This window comes from Bos indicus, chromosome 4, assembly GCF_029378745.1.
Source record: "Bos indicus isolate NIAB-ARS_2022 breed Sahiwal x Tharparkar chromosome 4, NIAB-ARS_B.indTharparkar_mat_pri_1.0, whole genome shotgun sequence".
Classification (NCBI taxonomy): Eukaryota; Metazoa; Chordata; class Mammalia; order Artiodactyla; family Bovidae; genus Bos; species Bos indicus.
Genome location: NC_091763.1, coordinates 45110857 through 45124325, shown reverse-complemented (window position 1 = coordinate 45124325; position 13469 = coordinate 45110857). Strand labels below are relative to the sequence as shown.

At 38.4% G+C, this 13469-nt stretch overlaps 1 protein-coding gene across 2 annotated transcripts in view; it reads left to right on the top strand.

The window, feature by feature from the left end:
* RELN (reelin) overlaps nt 1-13469 on the top strand; it is a 558072-nt gene that overhangs the window by 404276 nt on the left and 140327 nt on the right. For both annotated transcript variants that reach the window (XM_070787714.1, XM_070787715.1), the window contains 2 exons: nt 9424-9616; nt 10613-10725. In XM_070787714.1, the coding sequence (XP_070643815.1) occupies nt 9424-9616; nt 10613-10725 (306 nt within the window). The remainder of the gene's footprint in view (nt 1-9423; nt 9617-10612; nt 10726-13469) is intronic.

The window sequence follows — 13469 nt, the reverse complement described above, 5'->3', positions numbered from 1 at the left end:
GTTGAATGAGCTACTTGAATAAGTAGGATGTGGGAGGAAAATGTGGTGGTGAGAGTGGAGTGAGTGAACTTTAGATGACTCCTTGGTCCTGGCCCCGATTCTTTGAGGCTGAGGCTGGGGCTCGATATCAGAAACACAGGTGATGCCATAGGGGGTGGCTGTCAACAGAAGTATGGAAAGTCAGGTGTCTCCACACATTGAATAACACAGAATGCAAAACCTGTTAGAATCACAAATGGAAAATTACAACCATAATTCAGAGTGTGATTTCAGTATTTTGTTTGAGTCCTTGATGGATGAAGCAAACAAAAAAATAAGTGAGGACCTAGACAAATGTATGGGAGGAAATTAACAATTATATTTAATAAAGAAAAAATTATACCCTACTGACAAAAAATATATCTCTTTCATGTGTCCACTGGACATTTGCAAAAAAATAAGTTTGAACTAGGCTCTGAGAGAGTCTTAATAGATATCAATAAAGTATGACACCAAAAGCAGGGACCATTAAGGTCACATATTCCAGCACTTAAAATTTTTTAACTATTTTTTCCCTGAAAACAATACATGGCAAAAACTGGGAAGAAGGAGTTATTTGCAACATTTATACCAGACTACATATCCCAAATATGTGAAAAATTTGTACAAATAAGTAAGGAAAAGATAAATTCCAATTCTAATGATGGGCAAATTACATGAAAGGCTACTTTAACACCCCAAAAAACTACAACTAGGTAATGAATAGTTAACATAAATATCATGTTAACTTTTCTAATAATCAAAGAAATTTAGATTAAGAGATTTTACATAGAGTAGCTAAAATGAAAACTATTGTCAATGTTCATTATTGATATGTATTAAGGATTTGCAGTGCCATCATTGTTAATATTTTTTGTAAATACAACTTGGTACAAATTTTTTGAAGGGCAGTTTAGCAATAAGTACTAACCTTTAAATTTTGCTTTGACCACAATTCTGCTTCTAGGAATTTATCTTAAGAAAAAAATTAAACAACTATACAAAGATATAGAAGGATGCATGTTGTAGAAGTATTGTTTATAACAGTGAAAAATGGAAACAGCCTCCAAAAATTCCCATAATTGTAGATTGGCTTTATTCATTAAAAATGACAGTGTCTCAATATATTTTTTCAATATGGAAAGGTAGCAATGAAATAGTTTTAGAAAGAAAAAAAACAGGACTGTTAAGATTCTATATTTTTTAAAAGAAAGAAAAGTAAGTGTCTGCGTGTATGTGGGTATATTCCTGTGTGTAAACATAAGGAAACCTGGAAGTATTTACACTAAAATATTAGCAGTGGTCATCTCTAGGTAGAATTGTGAATTTTTAGCTTTTTAAAAAATGCTTCTATATTGTCAGTTTTTTTCCAATAAGTGTAAATTTATATAGTCCACTAAAATATTATGGTTATTTCTATTTTGAGACATAAAATTATAGAAAGTACAAATTAGTTTGTGTCACCTTTAATTCCACAGTATCAGCAAGTATTTCTGTCAGCTCTAGTAAACATTTCTTTGATGATTACAAGAGCAAAACCCTCAAAAAAGGATGATAGAGAGGCTTAAATTCATTCACATGTCCTTCTGCAGATTAATGTAACTTCTGAATAGTATCAGACCAAAAAGGTTTTGTATTGGTCTTCTGTTTCTCTGAAAATGAGTTCTGCAGAGCTGTTCTTTACCATGGGTTTCTTGAAAATAACAGAATACTGTTTAGATTTCTAAGAAATGTAAATACTGGTGCATTGTCTTCTCTTGTGGCCCATTGGTATCGACACTTCTGCCGCATAGTTTACTCACCAAACTATTCTGAAAGAGATAAATCAGTTGTCAAAAATGGCTCAGTCCCTAGGTGATTTGACTATTTTACATGAATTTCCTTTTAAAGAACTGTGTGACCTGAGTATTCCTCTATTTACTTTAGTTAGATGAATCTGCCTTTCATGTAAGAGAGCCTTTTTTCTGGAGATGGGAATGAGGCTCTGGGGAAATGCAGAAAGGGCAGTTTCTTTAAGAGAGGATAACCTCAAAACCTTGTCTGTGTTCATTACAGCATTTAAGTAACTATGGTTTTGGAAAACTTGCCTTTTCTCCCATCAAGAGCCCTCACTCACGTGCTCATTTTATTTAATATTCCTTGCATGTTTTTGATAGGCGTGACAGTGAAAAGGACATCAAAGTAGAAATCAGTTGGCCTGGTTTCTAGCTTTTTAGTAACCGTGTGACCCTGATGGTCAGCAGCTAAGACCCTCGGTTTTCCTTCTCTATAACAGTGTTCAGGATCCCTGATGTATCTCAAATGATATTGACTTAGAAGTCAAATGAAATAATCCAGCTGTTGGAAAACCATGATGTCCTGTACCAACACCAGGTGCTTCTTGAGGTGTGCAAGGCTCTGAATGCTATAGGGGATGCAGAGATGAGCAAGGTGTGACCTCTCCCTGTGGAGAGGCTTCCAGCCTGGTCAGGAAGATAGGTCCTCAGCAACCCCGGAGATTAAGCTATGAGGGGAAGGCAAAGGACCTATATTCTGGACTATGAAGACTTAGGTAAAAGTAAGGAGACTTGAGTTGCATTATGGTATCATCTACTTACCAGTGTCATAACAGAGAGCCTACTAGGCTTCTTGGGGGTGGAAATGAAAAGGCACAGGGAGGTAAGCTTGCCCTAATGGAAAGAGTTACCCCCATTCTCTCATTAAAATGTGTAAGTATTAAAAGATTGAGGACTGTTTTATTGTTCCTTTATTTTTGAGGCAGTCTTACAAATCAACATGAATAGAGCTAAGCCTCCAATTCCTAGTGCATTCTGTCTCCAGAATTTCACCCCAAAATGCTGATGTGGGCTTTTTTTTTTTTTTTTCTGTTTCTATGATTGCAACGGAGAAGTTCAGCTTCATTTTTGCCTTTATAAACATATCTTCACTTAGACAAGCAGCAAAGAGGAGCAGTTTTGTAAATTAAAGGATTGCAGCCTGTGAAATTCTCTCCCATTAAATTCCAGTAGTGTATGAACATCAGAATATTAAGGAGGAAAAAGTCAGACTTAATATCACTGACTTTCAGCCAGTCTTGAATAAATCATAAACAGTCAAGTAAATTTGTTTTATGAGTGGTCAAGATTCTGAGATGCAGACATCTGTGATCTTCTTGGGTTATTTTGCTTCAGTTTAAGATGGCAGGAGAGATATCATACAGGGCTTCCCAGGCAGCTTAGCAGTGGAGAGTCTGCCTGCCAATGCAGGAGACGCAGGTTTGATCCCTGGATCAGGAAGATCCCAAAGAAGGAAGTAGCAACCCACTCCAGTATTCTTGCCTGGGAAATCCCATGGGCAAGGGAGCCCGGTGGGCTATAGTCCATAGCGTCACAAAGAGTCAGACACGACTTAGTGACTGAACCACCACCACCACCAGTGGTATCAGGCAGTACTATGAAGTATGGCAGGTGTATCAGAAATGCATTCAGCTCTCTGTTGCAACAAGAACAACCAGAAAGAACTGACCATGGTATAAACAAAAGTGAAAGGCTTATTTTGTCATTTGTAACAAGCCCTCCTAAGATTAAGGGCTGGAAGCAGCTTAACAAGGCCATCAGGGACCCATGCTCTCTTCATTTTTCTACTCCACCATCTCAGCAGAGAGAGCTCCAACTGCATATCTGTTCCTGTTATTGTCATAGAATGGCCGCTGCCCCGTTAGGGAGAAAGCACTAGGAGCAATAGGCAGAAGGACATGTCAGACAAATCCATCTGTCTCTCTTTAAAAGCTTGTATTAAATCTGAGCAAGTAGATACTTCGCTGGAGGTCCATTGGTTAAGGACTCCATACTTCCAATGCAGGGGGAACAGGTTTGATCCCTGGTTGGGGAATTAAGATCCCGCATGTCATGCAGAGGGAAATGATAGGATGGGAAAGATTAGAGATCTCTTCAACAAAATTTCATGCAAAGATGGGTACAATAAAGGACAGAAATGGTATGGACCTAACAGAAGCAGAAGATATTAAGAAGAGGTGGCAAGAATACACAGAAGAACTGTACAAAAAAGATCTTCACAACCCAGTTAATCACGATAGTGTGATCACTCATCTAGAGCCAGACATCCTGGAATGTGAAGTCAAGTGGGCCTTAGGAAGCATCACTACAAACAAAGCTAGTGGAGATGATGGAATTCCAGTTGAACTATTTCAAATCCTAAAAGATGATGCTGTGAAAGTACTGCACTCAATATGCCAGCAAGTTTGGAAAGCTCAGCAGTGGCCACAGGACTGGAAAAAGTCAGTTTTCATTCGAATCCCTAAGAAAGGCAATGCCAAAGAATGCTCAAACTACCACACAGTTGCACCCATCTCACACGCTAGCAAATTAATGCTCAAAATTCTCCAAGCCAGGTTTCAACAATATGTGAACTGTGAACTTCCAGATGTTCAAACTGGTTTTAGAAAAGGCAGAGAAGCCAGAGATCAAATTGCCAACAGCTGCTGGATCACTGAAAAAGTGAGAGAGTTCCAGAAAAATATCTATTTCTGCTTTATTAACTATACTAAAACCTTTGACTGTGTGAATCACAATAAACTGTGAAAAATTCTGAAAGAGATGGGAATACCAGACCACCTGACCTGCCTCTTGAGAAACCTGTATGCATGTCAGGAAGCAACAGTTAGAACTGGACATGAAACAGACTGGTTCCAAATAGGAAAAGGACTACGTCAAGGCTGTGTATTGTCACTGTGCTTATTTAACTTATATACAGAGTACATCATGAGAAATGCTGGGTTGTATGAAGCACAAGCTGGAATCAAGATTGCTGGGAGAAATATCAGTAACCTCAGATATGCAGATGATACCATCCTTATGGCAGAAAGTGAGGAAGAACTAAAGAGCCTCTTGATGAAAGTGAAAGAGGAGAGTGAAAAAGTTGGCTTAAAGCTCAACATTCAGAAAACTAAGATCATGGCATCCAGTTCCATCACTTCATAGCAAATAGATGGAGAAAAGTGGAAACAGTAGCAGACTTTATTTTGGGGGGCTCCAAAATCACTGCAGATGGCGACTACAGCCATGAAATTAAAAGACTCTTACTCCTTGGAAGAAAAGTTATGACCAACCTAGACAGCATATTAAAAAGCACAGACCTTACTCTGCCAACAAAGGTCCATCTAGTCAAGGCTATGGTTTTTCCAGTAGTCATGTATGGATATGAGAGTTGGGATATAAAGAAAGCTGAGTGCCGAAGAATTGATGCTTTTGAACTGTGGTGTTGGAGAAGACTCTTGAGAGTCATTTGAACTGCAAAGAGATCCAACCACTCCATCCTAAAGGAAATCAGTCCTGAATGTTCATTGGAAGGACTGATGTTGAAGCTGAAACTCCAATATTTTGGCCACCTGATACGAAGAACTGACTCATTTGAAAAGACCCTGATGCTGGGAAAGATTGAAGGCAGGAGGAGAAGGGGATGACAGAGGATGAGATGGTTGGATGGGGTCACTGACTCAATGGACATGAGTTTGAGTAAACTCTGGGAGTTGGTGATGGACGGGCAGGCCTGGCGTGCTGCAGTCGATGGGGTCTCAGAGTCAGACGCAACTGAACTGAACTGATGTCATGCAGTGCAGCCAAAAAATACAAATAAATAAAAGAGAAAGAAGCTGAGTGAGTTTACCCACCTAGCATTTTTCACTTACGTCTCATTGGTAAAAACTCATTGGTGGACATGGGCACCCCTAGACCAGTTACTAGAAGGTGACTGGGGAAAGGGATGCTGTAGACAGCAGCTGATTCAGCCTACCTACCGAACAACATCTGCCCACAACTGCTGCTGGTACAGATGTTTATGCCAAATAAGAATTTTATTATCACGGTTTAACCATCCTCATTTAGCCTCTTAACTTGTCCTTTTCTATATGTTTTGTTTTCTCTCTTGGTGTCTTGGCACCTTTAAAAGCTGTTATCATCAGGGAAGCGCACAGAGCGCACACTTCTCAGGTTTGAATGCTTCCTCTCTCCCACCAAGTTCATGGTTAATTTGTAACCATGCACAAGTTAGGTCCAGGCACTATTTGCAAAACCCAGCGCTTCTTTCTGAATCTGTATAGAATTGCCAGGACACTAAACCATCTCAGAAGGAAGGAATTTAAAAGGAGTGCTGATTGTGAAAATCATCTTAAATTATTTCAGGAATGCTGGAATGGATAAATACTCTATATGGTTTTTGTGAGAAAGTTTTAGTGCCTCTGTGTGGTCTTTGGACCATTCAGCCCATGTGCTACTATGCCCTCTGTGGTTTTTAACCAGATGCCTAGGGTATATACTGCACCTTCAAACAGTTAAATGAAGGCTAGTTTTTGCCTTTGATAACCTTTCTCATAAAGGGTAGTAGAAAGAGCATATAACCCCTTGAAGCTAAAAGCAACCTTCATTTATCACAGGGAAAAGTGTTTGGGGTTTTGTTTTGTCTTGTTTTTTGCCTGTTTTAAAGACTATGGAATTTATATAGATGTTTGTGCCCATATAGCTTACTACTATTTTTGTTCAATGCTGATTTCTTTTATTTTGTAATTTTACTAAAAATTGCATCCCACAGCTTCATATTTTCTAGATTGCATTTTGCATACCCTAACACATAGCAGCAATCATGGTTTTGTATCTCTAAGATAGGAGCATCACTGCATAGTAACTGAAAGTTAATGATTTTTAAATTAACTATAAATGAAAATTATTCAAAATTACAATGTTTTCTTCTCTGTCTTATAGTAATAGAAGAACAAAGAGATAGTGTATTGGTTGAGAAGTTTTGGAATCAGGCAAAGCTGATTTCTCATTAAGTGTCTGCCATTTACTGTCTCCATTTCCTCATTTGTTGTTGTTGTTGTTCAGTCAGTAAGTCGTGTCTGACTCTTTGTGACCCCATGGACCTCCACTATCTCCTGCGTACATTCATGCCAAGTCACTTCAGTCATGTCCGACTCCTTGTGACTGTATGGACTGTAGCCCAACTCAGGGATCAAACCTGCAAGGATTGAACCTCCATCTCTTTATGTCTCCTGCATTGGCAGGCGAATTCTTTACCACTAGTGCCACCTGGGAAGCTCAACTGTCTCCTTAAGTGTGCTCAGATTCATGTCTATTGAATCAGTGATGCTATCTAACCATCTTATCCTTTGCCTCCCCCTTCTCCTCCTGCCTTCAATCTTTCCCAGCATCAGCGTCTTTTCCAATGAGTCTGCTCTTCGCATCAGGTGGCCAAAGTATTGGAGCTTCAGCTTCAGCATCAGTCCTTCCAATGAATATTCAGGGTTGATTTCTTTTAGGATTGACTGTTTGGATCACCTTGCAGTCAAGGGACTCTTGAGAGTCTTCTCCAACACTCCACTTCGACACTCAGCCTTCTTTATGGACATCTCACATGACTACTGGAAAAACCATACCTTTGACTATATGGACCTTTGTCAGAAAATTCTGTATTTTAAAATGCTATCTGGGTTTGTCATAGCTTTCCTTCCAAGGAACAAGCATCTTTTAATTTCGTGGCTGCAGTCACAATCCACAGTGATTTTGGAGCCCAAGAAAATAAATTCTGTCACAGCTTCCATTTTTCCCCCTTCTATTTGCCATGAAGTGATAGGACCAGATACCATGATCTTAATTTATTTTAATGTTGAGTTTCAAACCAGCTTTTTCATTCTCCTCTTTGACTCTCATCAAGAGGCTCTTTTTTTCCTCTTCATTTTCTGCCATTAAGAGTGGAATCATCTGCATATCTGAGATTGTTGTCATTTGTTAACCAGAGGCAATTGTTCCTACTTCACAGTTATTTGTAAGGATGGAACTAAGGAATATAATGTGAATATTGTGCTAAGCACAGTCTGAGAGTATAACCTAACTCAGTAACTGGTGGGCATCTATATCAATACAACAAACAAGAGGAAGCGCTGGATTTGTAAGCCTAGCAGTACTGAATATGACTTTACCCTTCATTTATGAACAGTACACTAAAGCAGAGATTCAGTCTCTTACATTTCATTCCTCTATTTGTTGTCCTAGTGCAAAACTTTAATTTAAAACTTAAACAATAAGTAGTCATTGTCTGGGAAAAGCTACTTACATTTTATAACCGTGAGCCCAAAACCATGATCATCTTCCATATGGACAAAATTCCATCTTTAAGTAACATCATAAACTCTTCAAGAAGCAAGTGAGAGTAGTAACTTCTTATTTTGCTGATTTGGCAAACAGATTTAAGAAAAAAAAATACTAAATGCCTCAAAGATTTCCAGAAGTATTGCATTATCACCTTTGTCTACTCCATCTAAGCCCTCTTACCATTGAAGATGGTATAACCTGCTTCAGAATCACAGTACCAAGTACCCTGGCAGATAAATCCCAGTGTGGTTGGCCCTGGGAATATTTACACTGAACCATATTAACTACAGTGAAGCAGGTCCTTGTTTTAATTTCCTCTGCTAGGTTACAAATTCCTTGAGAACTTTTCTCTGAAAAAGTAATTGTGCATACCTTCAAGCAGTTTATAATCACATAGTATTCAATTGTGTGCTCATGTGTGCTCAAGTGGCTAAATTGTGCCTGACTCTTTGCAACCCTATGGATTGCAGCCCACCAGTATCTCCTGTCCACAGGATTTTCCAGGCAAGATTACTGGGGTAGGTTACCATTTCTTCCTCCAGGGAATTTTCCGATGCAGGAATGAAACCTGCATCTCCCGCACTGGAAGGTGGATTCCTTACCACTGTGCCACCTGGGACCCAGTAAATCATGGGAATTTTACAACCATTAAAACCACATTATCTCATTTTCAGTAATTAATAGCTGAGTACTGAAGACTGGAGAATTTTAAAACTGAAAAGTTTCAGATTGTCCCATTTCCTATCACCAAACACAGCCACTGCAAACATTCTGGTAAATTTCCATTATGCATCATTTTGCAAATTTTTTTAAAACTTATTTTAGTTACATGTACAATAATTTGATTATATTACCTTCATAAATATTTGAAATATGGACAGTCTGTCAAGTGACTATACCAGTTTACTTAAGCATTCCAGTTTCCCTATAGTTTGACGTTAAAATGTTTACCAGTTATTTCCTTGGGATAGAGTCCATGAAACGAGTCAAAGGTTTTATACATTTGAGCGGTACATGAGTACATACCCATTTGCAAATATGTTTTACCACTCTAGGTATCACCTTAAAAAAAATATTGCTTTTTGATAGGCAGATTATTTGAAATTGCCTTTTTAAAATTAATTGAAATCCATTCTAGAACTTGGCAAGGTTTAAATAAGTAAAATAAAAGTATTTTGGCATATGGTATGAAATGAAGAGCTTAATTTTTCCATAATATATTGCTTTTTTAAATTTTCTAATTTCTACCTCTGTCTTTCAGTTTTACAGGAGATTCTAAACTTGCCTCCAGTATGCGCTATGTGGAAACACAATCAATGCAGATAGGAGCATCTTACATGATTCAGTTCAGTTTGGTGATGGGCTGTGGCCAGAAATATACCCCACACATGGACAATCAGGTGAAACTAGAGTATTCAACCAACCATGGCCTCACCTGGCACCTCGTCCAAGAGGTAAGTCTATTTTCTCTAAAACTCGTGATAGGTAGACTTCACCTTTTTACATAGTGAGCAGAGAATTCAAATTCTAAAAGTTTAGGTTTGGTTGAAAAAGAACAATATTATTTGTAACAGAACTGACATAAACTCAGAAATGGATTATAAGGATGCCTATCAGATGCTAAAGGGCAATTGAAAATCTTGAAAATATGGTAATAGATATACTAGGATGGTGTTTTCAACATTATTTTCTCTAGCTCTCTTTCTCTATTAAAGTCTCTTTCTTCTTTCCCTGTAGCATGTCTTCATCTGTTCTTTTATGTCTCTTCACCTGCAAGTAGACCACACTAAGAATATATCTCCTGCCTTGAAAAACAAAAAAGAAATACATAATTCCAGGTTCTTGAAATAAAACATACTTCTTTCTATATACATACTGGTGATTCATACATTCAGTATGATATTTATGCATATACTACTGATATGCATAAATATCATACTGAATAGGATAATGTTGCCAGGTGGTGCTAGTGGTGAAGAGCCCACCTGCCAATGCAGGAGACATAAGAGATATGGGTTCAATACCTGAGTCAGGAAGATCCCCTGGAGAAGGACATGGCAACCCACTCCAGTATTCTTCCCAGTAAATCCCTTGAACAGAGGAGCCTGAAGGGCTACAGTCCATAGGGTCTCAAAGAGTTGGACATGACTGAAGTGACAATATGTACCAAATAACAGTGTGACACTAACAGGTCAAAAAAGGAACCCTAATCCACCTTCTGTTTTTCCACGTGGCTATTTGAAGACATTTCATTGCCTTGTGGTGTCTCATTTATTTCCCAAATATTTCAGCTTCACAGAAGGAAAATTTATGGATTGTATCCATATTGCAAATGGTTAAGATTGTAACATTAGATTTCCCTAAGGTCTTTTTCACTTGTTTTGAGTGAGTAAACATATTGCTCTGAGGAAATAGAAGCTGAGTTAAATTTTTCCCTGATTCTCTTTTAGGAATGCCTTCCAAGTATGCCGAGTTGCCAGGAATTTACATCAGCAAGTATTTACCATGCCAGTGAGTTCACACAGTGGAGAAGAGTCATAGTGCTTCTTCCCCAGAAAACTTGGTGAGAGACGACACCTTCAGATATGACTATCACTTTAACTTTTACATCTCTTCTAGCATGACGAATATGAAGAAGAGTTAAGCACAAGATGGCAGTATGCATTCCTCTTTTTTTATTTTAGAATTGAAAGATCTTTCTTTTTGTACTGGGGATATTTGAAAAAAAGAGCTAATGAAAATTTGGTTTCCAAAGTGTCCTAGCTTTTCCTCATCTCTCTTTTTGCCTCAACTTTTCATTTTATGGGAAAACTCATTGAGCCAGTTTCTTTGGGTTTGACATATAAAGGAGAATGATACAGGAATCTAAAAACTCCTATGTCAAAAGTTTGGATTGCAAATCTGTTTTCTTCCTGCAAAGGCCTACTTTTTCTTTTCTTTTTTTTTTTTTTTTTCAAATATAAATTTATTTATTTATTTATTTTAATTCTTTTATTTTTTATTTTTTTTATTTTTTTACTTTACAGTATTGTATTGGTTTTGCCATACATCAACATGCATCCACCACAGGTGTACATGTGTTCCCCATCCTGAACCCCCCTCCCACCACCTTCCCCATACCATCCCTCTGGGTCATCCCAGTGCACCATCCCCAAGCTTCCTGTATCCTGCATTGAACCTGGACTGGCGATTCATTTCTTTTTTTTTTTTTTTAACTTTATTTTATTTTTAAACTTTACAATTTTGTATTAGTTTTGCCAAATATCAAAATGAATCCGCCACAGGTATACATGTGTTCCCCATCCTGGACCCTTCTCCCTCCTCCCTCACCATACCATCCCTCTGGGCCATCCCAGTGCACCAGCCCCAAGCATCCAGTATCGTGCATCGAACTTGGACTGGCAATTCGTTTCACACATGATATTATACATGTTTCAATGCCATTCTCCCAAATCTTCCCACCCCCTCCTTCTCCAACAAAGTCCATAAGACTGTTCTATGCATCAGTGTCTCTTTTGCTGTCTCATATACAGGGTTATTGTTACCATCTTTCTAAATTCCATATATATGCGTTAGTATACTGTATTGGTGTTTTTCTTTCTGGCTTACTTCACTCTGTATAATAGGCTCCCGTTTCATCCACCTCATTAGAACTGATTCAAATGTATTCTTTTTAATGGCTAAGTAATACTCCATTGTGTATATGTACCACTGCTTTCTTATCCATTCATCTGCTGATGGACATCTAGGTTGCTTCCATGTCCTGGCTATTATAAACAGTGCTGCGATGAACATTGGGGTACACGTGTCTCTTTCCCTTCTGGTTTCCTCAGTGTGTATGCCGAGCAGTGGGATTGCTGGATCATAAGGCAGTTCTATTTCCAGTTTTTTAAGGAATCTCCACACTGTTCTCCATAGTGGCTGTACTAGTTTGCATTCCCACCAACAGTGTAAGAGGGTTCCCTTTTCTCCACACCCTCTCCAGCATTTATTGCTTGTAGACTTTTGGATCGCAGCCATTCTGACTGGCGTGAAATGGTACCTCATAGTGGTTTTGATTTGCATTTCTCTGATAATGAGTGATGTTCATTTCTTATATGATATTATACATGTTTTAATGCCATTCTCCCAAATTACGCCCCCCACCATAGAGTCCAAAAGACTGTTCTATACATCTGTGTCTCTTTTGCTGTCTCACATACAAGGTTATCGTTACCATCTTTCTAAATTCCATATATATGCATTAGTATACTATATTGGTGTTTTTCTTCTTTCTGGCTTACTTCACTCTATATTATAGGCTCCAGTTTCATCCACCTCATTAGAACTGATTCAAATGTATTCTTTTTAATGGCTGAGTAATACTCCATTGTGTGTATGTACCACAGCTCTCTTATCCATTCATCTGCTGATGGACATCTAGGTTGTTTCCATGCCATGGCTATTATAAACAGTGCTGCGATGAACCCTGGAGTACACGTGTCTCTTTCAATTCTGGTTTCCTTGGTGTGTATGCCCAGCAGTGGGATTGCTGGGTCATATGGCAGTTCTATTCCCAGTTTTTTAAGGAATCTCCACACTGTTCTCCATAGTGGCTGTACTAGTTTGCATTCCCACCAACAGTGTAAGAGGGTTCCCTTATTTTAATTGGAGGTTAATTACTTTACAATATTGTATTGGTTTTGCCATACATCAACATGAATCCGCCACAGGTATACACGTGTTCCCCATCCCGAACTTAACATGTCCTTTTTTCTCTATTCTCCTTCAGTAAGAATGAAAATCATCCCAGGCAGAAGCCGCAGTAACTAGGGAGAAAATTTAATATTTGATAATATGAAAGAGAAAAGCACATTTTCCCCAAATATTGCATTGTTTCCTTTTAGACTGATCACTACGAGGCCTGTTTAAAGAATAGACTGTAGGATAAAGAGTGAAGACAGAAAGACCAGTTCAGGGGGTGTGGGGTGGTCCAAGCATCAAACGTTTAGGTGGCTTGGAGTATGATTATAACAGACATGGCAAGAGCTATCATTTGTGAAATTTATTTTAATGAAATCGGACTTGTTGATGGACCAGATGGGAGCTGGGATAGAATGGGAAGAATCAAAAACAGTTTCTAAATTCTGGGCCTGGGAAAAATGTCGAATGGTAGTACCACTGACTAAGAAGGGAGAGGCTGGAGGAGTGGATTTAGGACACTGGATTAAAAGTCATATGCTTCTTATGTTTTGTGCTATGAATTTTGAGATACTTATCTATTCAAGTAAAAAAGCCAATTGGACTTCAGAATCTGGAGCTTAAAAG